Source organism: Meriones unguiculatus, chromosome 14, assembly GCF_030254825.1.
Source record: "Meriones unguiculatus strain TT.TT164.6M chromosome 14, Bangor_MerUng_6.1, whole genome shotgun sequence".
NCBI classification, from domain to species: domain Eukaryota; kingdom Metazoa; phylum Chordata; class Mammalia; order Rodentia; family Muridae; genus Meriones; species Meriones unguiculatus.
The window spans coordinates 83,856,928-83,876,417 of NC_083361.1; the positions used below are offsets into that span (position 1 = coordinate 83,856,928).

A 19,490-nucleotide genomic window follows, 5' to 3' on the forward strand; every position below is an offset into this window, starting at 1 on the left:
CAATCAGGGCTAGGGTTGAAGCTACGTTGGTAGAGTGCTAGCCTAGCATGAACAAAGCCCTGGCGTGACCCTTCGCATGGAATAACCAGGCATGGTGGCATGCGCCTGTAGAATTGGAATTAAGACTTAGGGCGTACGAGGATCAGAAATCTGAGATCATCTTTGTCTACATAATAAGTTTGAGGCCTGTCTACGGAAGACCCTGTCTTGAACAAAACAAACAACAAATAAAAACCTACTTAAAAAAAATCATAAAGAGACAGTGATCTCTCACTATCCCCACCAGGGTGGCCAACCTAGGGTAGAAAGAAGGGGACTGTAATGGCTGTGAGAGGAGAGTCCCAGGCCTCCCTGGAGGTTCCCCTGCTATTCCCCAACCTGTATAGAATGCACAGACATGGCCGAAGCCCTGCTTTGATCTGCAGGCTCAGAGCATGGAGCCCAGCCCCTGTCTTCCCAGTCTTGAAGAACTCTTGGCTCTGCCAGAGGCAGGTGTCTGGGGTGGGATGTGGAACTGAGGCATAGAGTGGCAGAGCCGGAGAGCTACAGCATTGGTTTCTCTGGCCTTGCTATAATGAAATGGTCCTCACTCTGCAGAGCAGGGATACCTGGATGATGAGGGCTGTGTCCGCCTCACTCTTTGAGGAGTGGTGTGGTCTCTGGATGTTCAGACTGGTAGGAAGAGCTGTGTAGCCAGGTTTCAAGCACAAGGATAGAACAGCAGCCTTGGGCAGAGCCTGCCAGATGCTAGGCGCTACCTCTCACAACTTCTCCCTCAGAACCCTTCGAGAGGAGGCTCTTGCTGATCCCATTTCACAGATGAAGATACTGAGGTCTGGGGCGAGGGGTTACTATCTTCTCTGCTACCCCAAAGAGAGTGGTAGCAGATTCAGAATTGAAATCCAGCTCTCCTGGCCCAAGTCTCAGACCCTTCCTCTGGCCATGGCCTGAGGGAGACCCAGGAGAATAGAAAAACAGTGTGACCGGCCATGCAGGAGACATGGAGCTTGGGAACATCTCTAGGGTCCAATTTCCCCTTCCCTTACATACCTCAAGACCCCTCCCATAATCCCTCAGGGTACCTTGACCCAAGGTACCCATGGGTTTGCTACAGAGATCATCCAGAAGGTGGCATCTCCCCCTCCTCTGTGCCGGCCGCTGGTGTCCCCTGACCAGGGTCCCCGAGACTGCATCCTGCTGATGCGGCAGTGCTGGGAGGAAGCTCCAGATGACAGGCCGAGCATGGACCAGATCTACACGCAGGTCAGTGCTCCCCAGAGGAGCGGTGCTTATGAGCAATCCCGTCCACAGGCCTCACTTGGCCCCACGCAGGCCTCATGAATTTCCAGGGCCTAGAAATGGCAGGAAGTCAGGGGACACAAGCCAGCAGCAGCACTCTGAGGCAGACAGTCTCAGAACCGTGTTTTCTGGTGCTATCTTGGATGTCTAGCGTCTTTTCAGTCACTCCATCCCCAAGGCAACCCTCTGATGCACAATGCCTGTTGAAGATAAACAGGCAGAGACAAGTACCCAGGAGACCTGACCTGCTGACCTGTCTGTCTGTCTGTCTGTCTAAAGGGCTCTAGGGGAGCCAGGACCAGGCCTAGCACCTGAGCAGAGGCTCCCTTAGTGACTATGGAGACAGCCCTGATTCCCAAGTCAGTGAGAAGATTAGCTGGACTCTGGGGTCCCTCTCGCCTGCCTTGGGCCTTCACTGGGAGGGGTGAGGCAAGCCTGCACAAGTCCTCAGGGCTGTGTGGGCCTGACCGGGCAGGACAGCTCTCCTCCAGGACCAGCCCATCAAACCCAGGTGCACATCTCTGCCTCCTGTTCTGGTCTCATAGTCCCCAGCCACAGCAGCTCGTTACCAAGGTGAAGTTCAACAAGTCAGAGGGTCAAGTGAGTAGGGACAAAGGCAGCCTGACAGGGCATGACAAAGACAACCTACAGGGCTTTTTGGAACCCTGCCATACACACACACACACACACACACACACACACACACACACACGCATACTGTAGCATCATGAGCAGCACCCACTTCACAGATGGAAATTTGGATTGCAGAGTTAACAAGTTCCCAGGGTCACAATGACAGGGGAGGACAGATGAGGTAGAATGGGTGACAGGTCCCTAAATCACCAGGCCATCATCCTTCTGCAGAGGTCAGAGGTCATCCTAGCTAGGAAGCCAGGGCATGAGGCACTGGCTATGAGAAAGGATGACTAAGAACAGCCCCTGCCCGAAGCTCATGGCAAAGAAGGTTGGGTGGGCACACATTGTGCTTGGCATGACAAAGCTGGGGCTGCATCACACAGCAGGGAGGGCAGGGCCAAAGGCCTGAACTAACTATGCCAACTCCTGCTCACTTCCTTAGGTAGCTAAACTCCCCCTTTCTCTTAGCTTCTTATATGTAGGCTGGAAAGAGGTGTCCGTTAAGGCCCAGTGTCCTAATGTGAAGATCCCAAAGGGCTTCTCTCTGCTGGGCACTGGTAGTAATTGTATTTCTTTACAACAATGGGTTTAAACCTCTGTTGTCTGGGGCATTGGTGGATTTTGTCATCTGTGTATCCATTTGGTTTTGTTCTGAGAAGTTTGTATCTAAATGATGATCAGTTTCTGTCTGCAAAGTTTACTCCTGTATTTAACCTTTTTATTTTTCATCTTTAGTCTTTTGGTCCTGATGCCCTCCGATATTTAGAAAGGTAGAAGCAAAATGGAGTTTTATATAGTCTATTTACCTATTTGTCCATCCATCTGTCTGTCTGTCCATCCGGTCATCACTTATCCATCACTCGTCCACCCACCCACTCATCATGCCTCCATTCGTTCATTCATCCACCCATAATGATCCTGTCTATCCATCCTCAAGGTTAGTGTGAGCCGTGGGTAACCCAGCTGTTTGTTGATGATAATGCTTGCCTGGACACACGCTCCTCTGCGAAGCTTCCACTCCTACATGCCCGCCCCATTCAGAGGTTCCCCACATACCGCAGCGCCCCGTCTCCCGCTGGTTCCCACATCTGCCTCCACTTCATTCCCTCTCCCCAGGCCTCTGCTTGGCTCACTCCAAGCTGTGCGCAGAGGATGCCGATTCTCACGAGTGAAACTGCCATCTTGTCCTCTCTTCAGTTCAAAAGCATCAACCCAGGCAAGAGGACAAGTGTGGCAGACTCCATGCTGCGGTTGCTGGAGAAGTATTCCCAAAGCCTGGAGGGTCTGGTCCGGGAGCAGACCGAGGAGCTGGAATTGGAGAGGCAGAAGACAGAAAGGCTGCTGTCACAGATGCTCCCCACGTGAGTGGCCTGGGGAAGCAGCGTGCCTCTAGCTCACTCTCCTCTGGGGCTCTAGACCCAGGAGGCGCGCTGAGAACCAGTAATTCATTCCTACCCACTGTGTGTGCACATATGTGTGGAAGGGCGCAGAGGTCTGTGCTCACAGACATGCACCAGGGGAAGCTGGAATGTTAAGCACACAGGGGTGTTCCTTCAAGGGAAGGGATGCAAAACCCGTCTTCACCGGAAAGGCTGGGCACACGGGCTTGCCAGCAGGCTGCACCGTGTGCAGTATGGGTGGCCAGAGCTGGCACCGCACCATCCCCCAGACCCTCCTCTTAACAGCGTTCTTCTCAGCCACTCTAAAGGGCCGTCCTCACGGAAGGGGTCACACGTGCTTTACAAAGAGTTTCAGCGCAGTCAAGTCTGCTCTGGATTTAGCTTGGTCCTCAAAGAGCTAAGTTTGCTTTGTTGTGCATGTGGGACGGAACTGAAAGTCGCAGGAATGGTTTTTCACCGGATTGTGCTGTGCTTAAATGTGCCTAACGCAAACAACTTGGGATCAGGCTCCAAAGCTGGAACCAACGCTGGCCACTGAGTGGTGTGGCCCCAAACTGCCTTCTTGCCCCCAGCGGCTCTGCTGCTGCTGCCCAAAAAGGTCACAGAAACTCGCTCAACTGATGCCCAAGGTGTAGGGCTTCACCCTCAGAGAAGGAAAGATTTTTTTTTTTCTTTAAATAGAACCAGTATGTGTGTGAGAGAGAGTTTGGTCCTCTCGCCCAAGAAATAGTGACTGTGAGTGAGAGAGTGAAATAGCATGGGTTCTTCTCACTCCTCTGAGGCCATGAATTTTATGCAATTATTGAGTTATCTGTTAAAATCCAGGGGAGCGATGGCACGGGTGCTATACATCTTTAATCCCAGCATGTGAGAGGCAGAGGTAGGCAGATCTCTTATGAATTTGAGGCCAGTCTTGTCTACAGAGCAAGTTCCAGGACAGCCAAGGCTACCCAGAGAAACCCTGTCTTGAAAAACCAAAACAAGGCAAAGCAATACAAAACCAAACAACAACAACAACAAAAACCCTACTACAACAACACCACCACAAAAAACATCCAAAGGAGCACAATATTTAGAGCAATAGCTCTGCGACTTTGTACAAATGACTGCAAAATTCAATCCTTGGTTTCCTGAACAAGGAACCACTGAGGTCAACAATCAGAAGCACAAAGGAGTAAGTGTAAAAAGAGCCCATGAAAAAAGCGGTAAAATCGCTGTCAGTTATTTTGCAATGTGGACTGCAGTAATGGGCTCTCTTCCAGAGGCCCATCATTAAAGAGGAGATCCTCTAGACACATTTCGGCAGGGCGCGGGGCTTGCCGACGGATGGGCGGCTCCCACCGCTGTGGAGGAGGTTGTGGCAGTGTTGGTAAGGAGCTGGCCTTGAGGCTGCCCTGGCCCATGTATCAGCTTGTCCAGCCGAGGCTCCAAGCTCTGCCCCGGCCCCAGGCTCCTCCCCTTTACCCATGATGCAAAAAGAGAAGACACCAGGCTAAGGAATAGTGGTCCAAATTTGACTCCCGGGGGGGCAACTGCAGCCCCAGAATCAAGGGAGAAATTGACCCAGGATGGATTGACCAGTGGCACTCTCATGGGGAAAAATTAAAACAGGCCCAACTTCTCCACAGGAACTATAACAACTAGGACATGTAGAACCTTCCTTGGAATTCCTCTATTTTTGTAATTCATTAAAAAAAAAAAAAAGTCAAGGAGTGAATTTCGATTGTTACATGGTCTCAGGGGCATAAATGCTATTATGAAAACACTGGGGGTCCTCCAGCCAGTTTGGGGCCACACCACTCAGTGGCCAGCGTTGGTTCCAGCTTTGGAGCCTGATCCCAAGTTGTTTGCGTTAGGCACATTTAAGCACAGCACAATCCGGTGAAAAACCATTCCTGCGACTTTCAGTTCCGTCCCACACGCACAACAAAGCAAACTTAGCTCTTTGAGGACCAAGCTAAATCCAGAGCAGACTTGACTGCGCTGAAACTCTTTGTAAAGCACGTGTGACCCCTTCCGTGAGGACGGCCCTTTAGAGTGGCTGAGAAGAACGCTGTTAAGAGGAGGGTCTGGGGGATGGTGCGGTGCCAGCTCTGGCCACCCATACTGCACACGGTGCAGCCTGCTGGCAAGCCCGTGTGCCCAGCCTTTCCGGTGAAGACGGGTTTTGCATCCCTTCCCTTGAAGGAACACCCCTGTGTGCTTAACATTCCAGCTTCCCCTGGTGCATGTCTGTGAGCACAAACACCTCTGTGTCCCCTACACAATTGTGGGTGTTTGAGCACACACGTGTGTGCATGTGTGTGAGGACAGAGGTCACCCCAGGTGGCGTTTCGTAGAATACTTCCATGTTGGTTTTTTGAGATAGTCTCTCTTCATGGCCTGCAACTGACTGGCAACCCAGGCATCCTCCAGTGGCTACCTCCTCGGCACTGGGATTACAAGCACACACACACCAGCCTCAGCTGCTTATGTGGGCTCTGAGAAGCAATCTCAGATCTTCATGCTTGCACACACCCTTCCTGGCTGAGCCATCCCCTCAGCATCATTTCTTCTCGTTTATCTAACATATGTCTAGCTTTTCCCATATATTGAGCTCCCACTGCCCCACACCCCGGAAGCCAGGAACAGCCAGCTGCTCCCAGAAAGCCAGGACAGGTCTGTCCAGCATGGCTGACACACCAGCCAACCGGGAGCTTCCTCCCTTCTACACCCCCAGACTTCAAGATGCAAGAACAGGGTCCTCACTTGGTCGCTCTCACCCCTTCAGGTCTGTCGCCCACGCTCTAAAGATGGGGACGACAGTGGAGCCCGAGTACTTCGACCAGGTCACCATCTATTTCAGTGACATCGTGGGTTTCACCACCATCGCAGCCCTGAGTGAGCCCATTGAGGTGGTGGGCTTCCTCAATGACCTCTACACTCTGTTCGATGCTGTCCTAGACAGCCATGATGTGTATAAGGTGAGAACAGGAGCCGTACCCCCCCCATAGCTGGCAGTACAAATTTGTTTCCATCCACTTACTTGTGCACTTCAATCAATTAACTATTGCTTCGTGACATGTAATCTCAAAGTCCAGTCCCATATAAAGAAACCATTGGTTACAAGCCTCAGAATGAGCTGGAAGAGACATCCCCTGGTCGCACACACAGCAAGCACCAGCTGAGGGCGAGGTGGGCAGCTTTCTGATATTAGCTTAGTTTTCTTCATCTCTAGAACCTTGACTGGAGGGATCTGGCCTCTGGCCCAAAGTCTCTCTGAGATGGTCCACACTCGTGGCTGGGTTCTGAGAAGACAAGAGGCATGCCGGCCTCTTGAGTGCTAGCCTGGGATTGGCACACGGCTTTTCCTGACAAAGTCTGTTGGCCGAGGAAGACGATGTGGCCAGCTTGAAGATGTGGACAGGAGCCGGTATAGCCACATTGCAGGGGATGTGGGTCGGAGGAGGGATGGAGAGTGTGTCCTCTGAGTTTATCTGTCCACAGTGGTCCTGTGTCCACCATGCGTCTGCCCATCCTTTATCATTTTCATGGGCAGGCCCTTCCATGCTTGGGACATGGGTCCAGAGAGAAGCCAGCTCTGGTTCCCACCCTGCAGGAGCTCTTAGACCTATAGGGAGAAGAGGACAAAAGCCCTGTGACAGTGACAGAGAGAGAAGGCTGGTGTGAGTGAGGAGCTGGTGTGAGGAGAGCAGGGAGGGCCTCCTGGAAGAGAAGGCCTCTTCCCAGCACTGTCCAGCTTGGGTGAGGCCACTTCAGCAGGCCGTGGGGGACCATAGGCAAACACCTGAGGCCTGAGAGGGCTGTGGGTAGGGTCACTGTGGCGGGACACGACTGAGTGGAAGTGAGGAGACAGGCCTCAGGGGTCTCAGCAGAGGCATTCGGACCTTCCGTGACCTCTTTCTGGTATGCCTCTGGTCCTGGGTTTGGTTCTAGTCTGGCTGAATGTGTTGCTTTGGCCAAATGTTACCCCTCTCTGGGCCTGTTTCCCTTCTGTGGATCAAACAACCCTCGTCCTGACAGTTCACAGGGGGCAGAGAAGTGTGTCAGCTATGACTGGGAGAGCAAGTGCCTCACTGCTTCCTCTGCAGCTCGCTGTGCTGTAGAGACCCTCCCGCACTTCTGCCTCCCGCACCCCTGCCCTTTATGTTGGTCTAGGAACTGGAGCCCCACAGCAGCTCCAAACGTGACACAGAAAGTGGGGGAAGGGAGCCCAAATGCCACCCTACTCAGGCCCTGTTGGCTTTTGACCCCACCTGTGTGGTTCAGGGGGCAGCCCTGAGGGGTTGGGGGACCAGGGCAACTTCAGGAACACATCAGAGGATGGGGCAGGCAAACAGGCTGCTGCTTGCATTATTGGCAGATTCTCTGCCCCTATGGAACACCTACTGTATACAGGATGCTGCTAAGGGCTTTGTGTGCATGAGGATTTATGAGGAGCGTGCTTGCACCCCTAACTTATAGACGAGATGGCACATGTGAGTGGCTTCTGTAAGCCTGAGATTTGAACTTGCTTGCTGAATCTGCTGCCCCTTGTAGAAGGTTCACCCTCTTCTTGACATAGATTCTCTTGGGATAAAGTGGCAGGGCACAGTGGCCCACAAGGCCCCTGGAGTTGACCGGCCTCTTCTCTGAGCGCATTTGCTGTGGACCCCTCTCTGTGGACTGCCATATTACTGCCAGGGTTCCAGTCTCACACCACCTGACTGTCTCACTCGCTCCTTCCTCCTCCCGGCTAACCCACCTCCTTCTCCTCTCCCTGCTCCCCTGTCTGCCATCTTTTCAGTCTCCCATTCACTCCCTTCCCTCCCAGACATGGTCAGGCTCTCTTGCTGGCGCTCTCAGAACTCCCCTTGACAGAACTTGGTGATTCAGTCCAGAGGCCCAGAGAGGAAGGAAACCTGCCTGGGGCTGCGCAGACAGCAGCAGAGCCCCGAGGAACCCCGAGTGTCCGCAGGCTACCACAGGCACCCTGCCCTGCAGACAGTACAGCGGTGTCCCACAGACGCCTCAGTCTCTCCTCTGCTCCCCTTGGGGACTCCGTGACTCCAAGCAATGTCTGGCAGGCCAACGGCCTACACCCTGGCCTCTGTGGGTCCCAGGGGTGTCTCCCTGGGCCCCCTGTGCTTTGATCTGCCCTGAGTCACCCCTGGCCTGCCTCTCCTGCCTCTACTAATCTACCCTCACACATGTGGCCCTCCCAGCTCTGAGTCACGCCTCGCCTCTGCTCTGAACTCTGGCCAAGAGGCCTGCATCTTCCCGGCAGAGGGAAAGGAAATCAAACAAGGTCTGCACACCCCTCCAGATGTGGGGAACAGGAGGCCCAGTCCTTGTGATGTGTGACGCATCTCTCATCACTCCCAACATCTGACTCGGTCTCCCTCCCCCCACCCCCCAACAGCAGGATCTGGTTACTGCTTTGAATCTTTTCTGGGCTAAAAAGCAGCCATACAACCACTTCCTACATGAGCGGGGGTAGGGGTGGATGTGAGGGAGGGAGTGTGGGATAGAGGTGGGGAGTGGGGGTAGAGGTGGGGGGTGGAGGGACCACCCCAGCATCAGCTTCGCTGAATAAGCACTTTCCTGTACATAGCATGGAATTGTGTGCTGGGGCTCAGGGCTTAGAACAAGGCATGGGACAGGAAAACGAACAGAGACTGGGACAAGTGTGGCTCCCCAGCGTGGCCTGCAGTGTGAGGTGTGAGGCCACCCTGACTATCTAGGCTATCTAATCCATCAAACAGCCCCAAAGCTTGCCCCTGGGGCCTGAAGCCCCCATCTGCGAAGCACAGGGCTGAAATGCCCGTGGCTCTGTGGTTTAGAAGGGAAACCCCTGCCCTTCACCAAGTCAACAGCATAATGCTAGCAGCGGCTGACTCCAGCTCGGCCCCACTCCCAGGCCGCCACGAAAACCCAGAAGGTAACCTCGACCTGGCCTTCACAGCAGGCTTCCTTTAGCCCTGGGGACAGTCGCTTGGCAGGATGATACACGTGACACTTAGAGAGGGCAAGATTCCCTCACGGAGGTTGCACAGCAAGTCAGTGGCACAGTTAGCCTCCACAGGCATGCTCGGTAGAAGGCAGCCCTCCAGCTTGCTTCTCCTCTGTGGTAGCCACTCTCTGAAGGAAGCACCCACATTACAAGCAGCCACAGCCTCAGTGCGGGTAGCCTGGCATCACCGGACACTTTTGTGAGGGCCGGCGTGAGGCTAACCCTGAGCTCTGAGTGCTGGGCTGTGGGGAGGGCCAGCTGGAGAAAGCCAGGATACGGGGCTGGTGAGGGGTAAGTGTGGTGTGGTGGCATCCCGAGGGGAGGGGAGCAGCGGAGGGGGCATCATGCTGACCTCGGGTCCTGAGGCTGGCAGGGGCCAAGGTGACAGCTCTGTCAGCTCATTGCACATACAGCCCCCAGAGAGGAAGGCGTGGCTACAAGGGACCCCCTATGCCTGTGCAGACAGCAGAGCTGTGGTGGGACCTGGTGGGTCCACGACCTTCCTTCCCCTTTTCAAGTGTGTGTGTGTGTGTGTGTGTGTGTGTATGTGTATAACAGAGAACAACTTATGGAGTCCATTCTCCCCTTTCACCATGAGGCTTCTGGGGACCAGGCTTCAGTCATCACCCTCAGTGGCATACATGAACCCATTTCACCACCACCACCCCTCCCCTAGCCAATCTCCTTTTGAGACAAGGTCTTATATAGCCCAAGGATTCCTGACCTCAAACTTGCAGCAATCCTCCTGCCTCAGCCTCATGAGTGCAAGAATGACAGTCTTCTACAGGCTGCCCTAGAACCCACTTTCTTTCCAGTACCCTTGGAAGCCAGTAGAGTCAGGACACCGGACTGTCCCTGGTAGGGATCTTCAGGTGAGGTCCTGGCTGGCCCCGTGGCCTCGTGCACACTGCTCCCTGGGTCTGCTACCAGAGACAGACCCGGAGCTGTCGCCTGCCTATCAGACAGAGGCCACCTGAAGCTCCCAGCTCTGACCAGCTGAGTGCCTGGGACTGGAAGCCTGGCAGAGGCTGAAGAGTGTGTGAGATCCGGCGTGGTGGGATGTGGGCTCCTGACTGGTGGTGTGTGGATTGGGGTGTGGGAGAGGCTGTCCCAACATGAGGTTCCTGTTTACAGGTAGAGACCATCGGGGACGCCTACATGGTGGCCTCTGGGCTCCCTCGGCGCAATGGGAGTCGGCATGCGGCTGAGATCGCCAACATGGCCCTGGACATACTTAGCCGTGCAGGTGACTTCCGCATGAGGCATGCGCCTGAGGTGCCCATCCGTGTCAGGGCCGGTCTGCACTCAGGTAGGCAGAGGGCTGGGGGCTTCAGCAAGGCCAGATCAGCCTCCCAGAATTCCCAGGGGCACTGGTGGTGGGTCAGCCAGGGCATCCCTACTCTGTCAGAAAAGCTTTGTTTCTGGTTACCCTTGGTAACCAAAGGGTCTGAGCACTCAGGCTGACAAACTTTCCGTGGTTTGAAGTTTTCTGCCTTTCGCGTCTGAGCAAGGGCAGCCGATTCCACATGGAGAAGTCGGTAGTCTGATGGAAGAGGCAGAGATCGCCTGGGTGTGGAAGAGACCTCAGGGCAAGTCTCTATAGCCCTCCCCAGCTCTGTGGCTCTGGTGGATCAAGTGCAGCACGGAGGCCCTCTGTAGTCCCAAAGGCCTCACCGGCCCCTGCAGCCTCGCCTGCCCCCCCCCAGGCTCCCCTCACCCACCCTCAGCTGTAGTTTCCCAGGCCTTTGAACCTGCCCACTCAGCTTCCCTTCAAGACATAGGTCATCTGTCGTGTCTCCAGATCGTTTTCCTCATCCCTGTACTGGCTACTGTTTCCCTGTCTCGCACATGTCTGGGGACCCAGCCCAGAGCCTGGCGCTTGGCTGTCTCCCTCAGTGCTGCCATTGACTCCAGACAGCACAGTGCTCAGCTCTAGACACACAGAGGGCGGTGCGGCGGCTTGGGGAGGAGGACCCTGGCTTCCGTCAGGCCTCCTGGAGCTCCCCATGCCCTTTGATTTCAGGGCCCTGCGTGGCGGGTGTCGTGGGCCTCACCATGCCTCGGTACTGTCTCTTCGGGGACACTGTCAACACTGCCTCCAGGATGGAGTCCACCGGGCTGCGTGAGTGCCTCAGCTTTCTGTCCTGACCCTGGGGAAAGTCTTTCTCCACAAACCCAGACTGGCTGTGGGAAACAGTACTTAGTCGCTGTGTCCCCCACCTGGGTGTTTGTTTGTTTGTTTGCTTGTTTGTTTGTTTGTTTGTTGCAATGATCTCATGGGAGAAGTAGCAGAGAAGACAATATCTCAAGAGGCAGAAAACCTGGGTCTCAGCCCCCCCAACCCCTACCCCACACCAACTCTGGAACTGACTTGCCCAGTGTCCTCAGGCACGCTCTGCCCAGAAGGCCTTGGTGTCCTCCCTTTACAGTGAGGCAACCCCTTCCGGTTTGGGATTTCACTTGGCTGCATGCTCACCCCAGTTACACTGCATCAGCTCCAACACCACCACGCAGACATCTCCAACATTCTAAGCCCTTACTTGCAGACGAACCACTCCGATGCCTTGAAGAAAGCAGCCATCTCTGCCCCATCTTAAGTCCCCTGCCCTTGTGTGTAGGCGGTGCACCCTAATGCAGCTCCGTGAACACGCTGTGTAATTGGATGTGGCAGCCCCACAGGCAAACCTTTGGTCCAGAGGCCTCCCCTCCTAACACTTCCTACCCCTTCTATGGGATCTGCTTTTTCTTGGGGGCTCTCTTAGGGACCAGCCTTCTAGGGGAATGAGAGGGTTAGGAGAGGGAATCATATTCGTGATTGTGTTCTGTAACTGACTGCCGCTCTTAGTGAAGTAGGCTGCCTGCCACCAGGTAGCGGCGTGACGGCCGCCTTTCTTCTCAGCGTACAGAATCCACGTTAGCCGAAGCGCCGTCCAGGCCCTGCTCAGCCTTGATGAAGGCTACAAAATTGATGTCAGAGGCCAGACTGAACTGAAGGTGAGAGACTGCCCTGGGGCTGGATTCTGGGCAGCAGCAGAAGGTCTCAGCTGGCCAGTGTGTGTGAGCAGGGCACAAACGTGATCCTCTATGTCCCTCATTTTAGAACCAAGAAAAACTTCCTGGGAGCCATTTGGGTCTCTTTTAGAGTCAGGGCAGGGCAGAGAAGTGTGGTCACTAACAGTCTGCCTGAGCAGCCCCCTGGGACTCAGCGCACACAACACGAACAACCCTCAGAGTTGTGAAAAGAACAAATTCTCCTCGTGTTACATAGGTGAGGAAATTCAATTAGAAAGGCCAGGGCTAGCTCCTGACTTTATCCGATAATGGCTCCAAGATTGTGCCTTCTCTATGACACTCTGGGGCTCCTGCGCATCCCTCAGAACCCAGTTCAGACATCAGCTCTCACAAAGCCTACCCCTACCCAAGAACATCCCCACTTTCTCCAAATAGTAGTTACATAGCTTCACCATGCACCCATGAGCGGCTTTCCACAGCCACAGTGTAATCCTGGGCTGAACTTCCCACGAGCTCCTTTGAGCCTTGAACAATGGCTTCCTCCTCCTCCTCCTCCTCCTCCTCCTCCTCCTCCTCCTCCTCCTCTCCTTTTCCCCCTATTCCTCCCCCTCCTTCTCCTCTTCTTTTTTATGCAATGCTTGATGAAGGCAGTGACTTCTCCCTCACCTTGTCCCATCCTCCTCCCCCAGTTCCTCTGCTAGGCACAGGTCCAGCTTGAAGGCCCCCAGGGCTGTGACTGGACCTCAGAATCAGCATGCTTTCTGATTCACCTCAGGACACTGTGGGATGACGCCACGGCAGGAGGATAGTGCAGGAGGCACTCGCTTGAGGGCAGAGTCCTCCAGCTCTCGGGGCCAGTGTCTGCCTGTGGCACTCTGAGCAGGACAGGGCTGGAGCAGGCTGGGGCAGAGGGTGGATGGGATCAGCCAGGGCAGGAGAATCTGAGCATAGGTGTGTCCTGAGAAACAGAGGACTGGGTCGACAGAGGGGTCAATTCTGAGGGGTGGGCTAGCCTAGGACCTCAGTGTCCTACAGCTCCTCCCCACCTAATTCTGGGAGGCTCTGGAGTCTCCCAGAGGAATTCTACATGGTGCGTGCCTCAGGTTTTAGCATTCCAGGCCTGCCTTCATCTCTTTAGCTGGTGTGTATTGCATTATCTAATCCTCACAGCAGCTTTAGGAGATAGCAGGAAGCACAGAGAGGTGAAGTAAGTTGGCCAAAGTCACACAGCTGTCAAGATGCAGAGCCAGGCTTCTCTTTGCCTCGGGCCCTGGGCCTCTCACCGCTTCCTGTTTTGTTTCAGGGGAAGGGCTTGGAGGAGACCTACTGGCTGACAGGGAAGGTGGGATTCTGCAGACCCCTCCCTACACCCCTGTCTATCAAGCCTGGGTGAGTGAGAAGGGATTCCCCAAAGCCAGGGCACTTCCCCATTAGGGATGATGCATTATATTAGATTGTTAAAGGCCTGGCTACTGGCAAGGCCTGGGAAATACATAGCTGCCTGATGCTAAGTACTGTCTGTGCATAGCTGAGTGGCAGCTGTGTCTGCTCTACACCCTGGCTGAGCCAGGCCATTTGGGGTGCCCTTGGGAGGCCCCAGGATGCTCAGCTAGCCTGCATGAATGTTCTGTGTCCACACAAAGGCTGTAGAAATGGATGGCCTGCAGGGACACAACACCAGGGCATGCCAAGCACACCCAGTGCTGAGGGTCTTTCTAGTCTGAGCCAACCTTGCTGGCCTCTTCCACACGGGACTTTTACATTGAAAAGACACCAAAAGGCAGCATGAGAAAGACCTTTAGAGCTTGAGCCTCTAACAGCATGCTTTCTGCCCTCCATCCTTGGGGGTACCATATCCTTCACTGAGGGCCATGTGGGTTCCTCCATCAGGCTGTCCTCCGCTCCCCTGTCCCCAGGAGCAGCCTGCACAGGCAAAGGCAGCAGGCACAGGTGTTTCCAAAGGACAGAAGGTCCTTGGAACCATGATGGCCAAGGGGCTTAGTCTACCAAGGGGAAGTTGGGCTGGGAATGCAGCAGGCCCCTCCCAGATGACCCAGCATCAGGCCAAAACTGTCCCTTCACCAGAGCCTCTTATACAGCGGTTCTCAACTGTGGGTCTTCACCCCTTTAGGAGTCTCATATCAGCTATCCTGCATACATCACGATTCATAACCTAGCAAAAATTACAGTTATGAGGTAGCAATGGAATAATTTTGTGGTTGGGGTCACCACAACATGAGGAGCTGCATTAAAGGGTCGCGGTGTTAGGGAGCCTGAGATCCACTGTTCTAACTGGTTGCTCTGAGCTCCTGGCCCGGCCAGGACTCGCTCTGCTGCTTCCTGCAGCTGGACTCCTGCTCTTGGGCATCTGGGCTGTCCCCTACAGCAAAACTCAAGTCTGGCTACCCCAGGGCCTTTACTCTTCCTGTTGCTATGACTCAAGAGGCCCTGCCCTTTTGATTTTTTATGTCATTAAGTGTTTTCATCTGGGACTGGACTAGGACTGTGTTCCTTTACTGAGCTCCACTCTCCCAATTGTAATTTTGGGTGCCCCTGCCCCTTCTTGAAATTCAGGTGTCAGCTCACATGCTCCCTCTTTCCATCTGATCTGGTCATGCCCTGATGAAGCCCCAGCCCCCTCCTGCCCTGTCCCCAGCCAGGCTCTGTCCCTGTCCACCCTTCAGGGAAGTCCTTTCGGCCCCTGTCTACTTTTCTTGGGGTTGGGTACCTGCAGGTTTGGCTGCTATTTATCAGCTCAAGCTCCCTCAGCTGATGACTTTTTCATTCTTAGGCAGAAACTTTAGAAAGTGCCAGAAACATTCATCTGCTCAGGGAGGGAGGAAACTGGCGATTAGCTGCAAAAAGCATCACCTGACTCAGAGCCTCAGGCAGGCAGAGGAGGGTCTGTGTTCAGGGCCTGCGTGTGACCTGACAGGGGTTTGCACTCAGACACACACAGGCACACAAGCAAGGGCACACACGCACACACACACACACACACACACACACACACACACACACACACACGTGCATGCGCTCATCTATTTACACAGACTGTTTCTGTCAATAGTGAGGCAGAGGTCAGAGACAGAAGCCCTACCCCGATCACACCAAACCAGGCAGCAGCACTCAGAGAGCCCGCCCATTGCATCTCTACAAAGCTCTCTTTCTCTTCCCTCTGCCCTGGCTGACCAGCCTGAAAAGCGTCCCTGAGACTGGGAGTGTGGCTTAGTGACAGAATGGTTACCTAAGGTGTGCGAAGCAGTGGGGTTTACCCCAGTGTCAACAAACGTCTCCTGTGGAAGTCTAGGAAGTCTTGGCTGTCCCTCAGATACCTGCTTCACTCTCTGGCTCAAAGCAATGCCCGTTGTGGCCAGCTCCAGGCATCGTGGGCAGAGCATGAAAAAGTGAACGTGTTTGGGGGATGTCCAGGGGACCCCTTGCCCTAGTGCCTCCCCGAGTCATATCTCAAGTAGGGCACAGAGGGATGGCCACACAGGCAGATGACCAGTCATTGTGTGGCCATGGAGAAGTCATGCTGACACCTTTAAATAGCCCCAGCCACCTACCACTGTCATTCGGCAGTTATTTACGACCCTCATCTTTCCTTTCTCTCCAGAGACCCATGGCAGGACCACATAAACCAAGAAATCCGGGCCGGCTTTGCCAAAGCGCGCCAGGGTCTGACTGAGCCCAGGAGGCCACAGGAGGCTGCGCCAGGTCCCTGATAGGAAGTCGGTGGGCAGGGTCCAAGGCAGCCAAGATGCCCCCACCACCCCTGCCCTGCTAGGAATGCTTGATCAGCTCCCTGGTGGTTTGCTACCATGAGTGACGTGAGGAGCTGGTGTCTTTGCCTCCTGCCAGGAAAGCAATAAAAATAGAAATTCCCCTCTCCCCAGCCACTTTGATGCAGAGAGCCCACTGTTTCCAAGCCCCTGCTTCCTTAGAGAAAACCATGGGCCCAGCACATGGCTGAGGGCCCAAGGCCAGGGTGAGGAGGGTGTTAGCTCCAAGGGGCAGAGCTCTTCTGGGCAAAAGCAAAAGCTGGACAGAGGGCTCCTTAGGCAGAGCCAGTGTCCCCACCCGGTATTTATGTGCATGTGTGTATGCATGTCTGTGTCTGTGTCTGTGTCTGTGTCTGTGTCTGTGTCTGTGTCTGTGTCTGTGTCTGTGTCTGTGTCTGTGTCTGTGTCTGTGTGTGTGCGTGTCTGTATGTGTGTGTGTTCCCTGTCCCGATCTCCCATCACAGCGCCTCCCGGAACCTCTGTGTTATCCTCCCTAAGAGCATTGAGAGGACTCTCAGTGCCTAGAGTACACCCTTGGGCCCACAAGAAGCACCATCCCTGCTTACTCCCCTGCCTCCCCAGAACCAGTCCACAACTTCAGCATCTGGGAGCACTGTGCTGGGAGTCCGTGTGAGCTCTCAGAGTCTCAGGATGGGGCAAGGAGGGGTGGAGAATTCCTTGGCTGTCAGCAGAATGAGAGTTCTATCATTCAGAAGAAAAAAGGGGAAAGAAGCCCCACTCGTTCAATTGCGGCACATCAAAGACTGCTCCCCAAATCCCTGCAGGTGATTTGAAAGCCAGCAAGATCAGGCACACATGTAATTCATTTCCCCCCTGATGGCTGGGACCCTCCGGGAGGGGAAGCTGGTGGTAAGCCTTCAACCTGGGGGTTCTGGGAAAATCTGTCGTGGGTCATGATGTCCAGAGTCCTTCCACCTGGCCTTTCCTATCTGCGTAACTTTACGGGTTATGCAAATCTTGTAATCTTTTTAAGCCCGTGGAAACATTATGCCACCCAGTCATGCTACAGCTGTTGAGAGGGAAAGTCCTGCTGTGTGTTGTTGGCACATAACCATGACTTGTGAAATATAGCCGGGAGAAACCTCTTTTCTCTGTGGTCAGCCTGGCTTGCGTCAGGCCTGCGGCTCTTAGCTGAAGCCTTCATCCCCGTCTCCATCTGAGACGTGAGTGATTGGTCAGTCAGTGAGGTCCTCTGGATGCTTGGGTACACACCTGTGAGTATCCTGGGGCACACAGAGGGACACAGAGATTCGAGTGGACAAACCTAAGGAAACCAGCCTTCACCCAGGCTTCAGCATTTCCTCTGAGAGCTGTGTGGCCTCAGATCGCTGACCCTCAGTCCCCACCGCACTATAGAGACCAGAGAGCTGCTTTACTACCTTGTGGGCTCGTGTGTGATCAGAGGGGGTAGGAGGTGAAGATGCACAAATGGGGGGTGTGGGGCAGATGGGGCTTAGGGTGTGCACATGTATGTGAGCGAACCCATGTGTCAGTGGAGGCTTATGCAGACAGCGGAGCTCAAAGGGCCCCTAGCAGTGAGCCTGTGTCTTCGAACACGTGCCAGCTGTCCCTGTGTTGTGCAAGCACTGTTGCGAGTCTCTGTGTCTGGGCACATGTGTTGTCGTGTGTTTCTGTGTGCATGGGTCAGTGTACATGTGAGCCTGGCAATCTGTGAACCTGGCTTCAGTATGTGTGTCACTGTATCTGAGTGTCTGTGTGGGCCCTTCTGAGGGCACCGTGCAGCTCATATTTGTATGTCCTGTAACACGTCTGGACATGCCTGTGTCATGGCTGGTATAACTGGCTTCCCTGTGGGCTTTGTACTTGAGCTGTATAGGAGAGCAGCCACCCAGCTGGTCACCAAGGAGATGTCCCCACTCCTGGCCCAGGCCACTATTCTCAGGCTTCTGTCCAGACCCCTTTGAGGAAACTTGGGCCTTGGGTGACTCAGGCTCCAAAGGTGGCCCACTGAGCAAAGGTAGTTATCTGAGTTGGTCCCTCTGAGGGGGTTCCCCTGCCCTGCCCTTCCGTCATCAAGAATTAGAGAACGGGTTGTGCCTCCCCCATGCTGCCTGCTGCAGGGCATGGCTGTCTTTAGCTCTACCATGGCCACCACCCTTGGAGAAGCTGTTTGCCTATCTATGGACCAGGAGATGGAGAGAGTTGGGGATGGGTAGCATGCCCTCTCCCTTCCCTGACCCCTGCCTCCTGAGGCAATGACAATGCTAAAGGAGCTCTGGTCCCCAGTATGCTCTCAGGGAGCTGCCTCAAGGACCGTGGCTCTCCTCTACAGAGCCTTTGGAACTGGGCACACATCCTGTTCAAGACTCCAGTGTCAGAGAGATGGCTCTTAAGACATCCACCAGGGGGCAGGCAAGGCATTCCAGAACCAGGTAGCTTTCTAGGCTACCGGCTTGGCTGTCCCGCTGGAGGGGGGAAGGCAACCCTGTGCTCACTCAGCTGCAGCAACTCACCCGTGAACCCCACCTGACCACTGAAGGGCAGTGAGAGATTGCAGGTCTCAATGTGCCGCTACCACCCAGAAGGCAGGTGTCAAAGGGCCCACTGCCTTTCCCTAGCCGCGCTTTGTACCGAGGGACAAGTAGGTAGTGCTTGTTGAGCACGGTCCCCAGATCACATGACTTATTGTACCCGCTCCTGGGAGGCAGGTCAGATTGTCCCATTCACAGCCAGAGAGGCATACAGGGGCAGTCCCCTCCCTCCCAGGACATACACACACTCATAGCTTGGACCTTCCTTCTGGGCCCCAGATCTATAGATATAGACCTCACCTTGAGGAGTGCCAGGACTTCCAACTATGCAAAGTCTAGCCAGCTGTGTGTGTGTGTGTGTGTGTGTGTGTGTGTGTGTGTGTGTGTACGAGTGTGTGTACATGTGGGTACAGGTGGGCGTGCATACAAGTGGAGCCAGAGGTTGATGCTGAATGTCATCCTGATGACTCTCCACCTTCGTGTTTGAGACAGAGTGGCTCGCTGTACCCAGAGTGTACTGAGCTGGCCAGTGAGCTCCAGTCTCAGGCTCCCATTGCTAGGATCAGGGGCTCGTGCCACCACGTCCACCCTTTGGGGGAGACGCTGGGAGTCAGAACTCAGGTCTTTGTGTTGGCATAGCAAGCACTCTCCTTACTTGGCCATTCCCCCAGCCCGAAGGCCTGGGTTTCTTAAAGCCTTGGCATTCTCCTGGAGTCTGGGCACACTGTGAGGGTTCTCATGGATAGCCGAAGGGGCATCTTTCATGTCACATACACAAGGAACTAACACGGATGGGGTAACTGGGACTCCATCCTCTTCATGGTCCCGTGGGATAAGTAGGGTAGCTGGTTGG

The 19,490-nt window shown here is 54.5% G+C and overlaps 1 protein-coding gene across 1 annotated transcript in view; it reads left to right on the forward strand.

The window, feature by feature from the left end:
- LOC110560570 (guanylate cyclase D) overlaps positions 1–16,232 on the forward strand; it is a 35,072-nt gene extending 18,840 nt beyond the window's left edge. The window contains exons 12-19 of the mRNA XM_021656562.2: positions 1,115–1,263; positions 3,133–3,296; positions 6,106–6,298; positions 10,462–10,636; positions 11,351–11,449; positions 12,227–12,321; positions 13,643–13,728; positions 15,959–16,232. Coding sequence (XP_021512237.2) covers positions 1,115–1,263; positions 3,133–3,296; positions 6,106–6,298; positions 10,462–10,636; positions 11,351–11,449; positions 12,227–12,321; positions 13,643–13,728; positions 15,959–16,067 — 1,070 coding nt within the window. The 3' untranslated portion in view covers positions 16,068–16,232. The remainder of the gene's footprint in view (positions 1–1,114; positions 1,264–3,132; positions 3,297–6,105; positions 6,299–10,461; positions 10,637–11,350; positions 11,450–12,226; positions 12,322–13,642; positions 13,729–15,958) is intronic.
- The last annotated feature ends 3,258 nt before the right edge of the window (positions 16,233–19,490 follow it).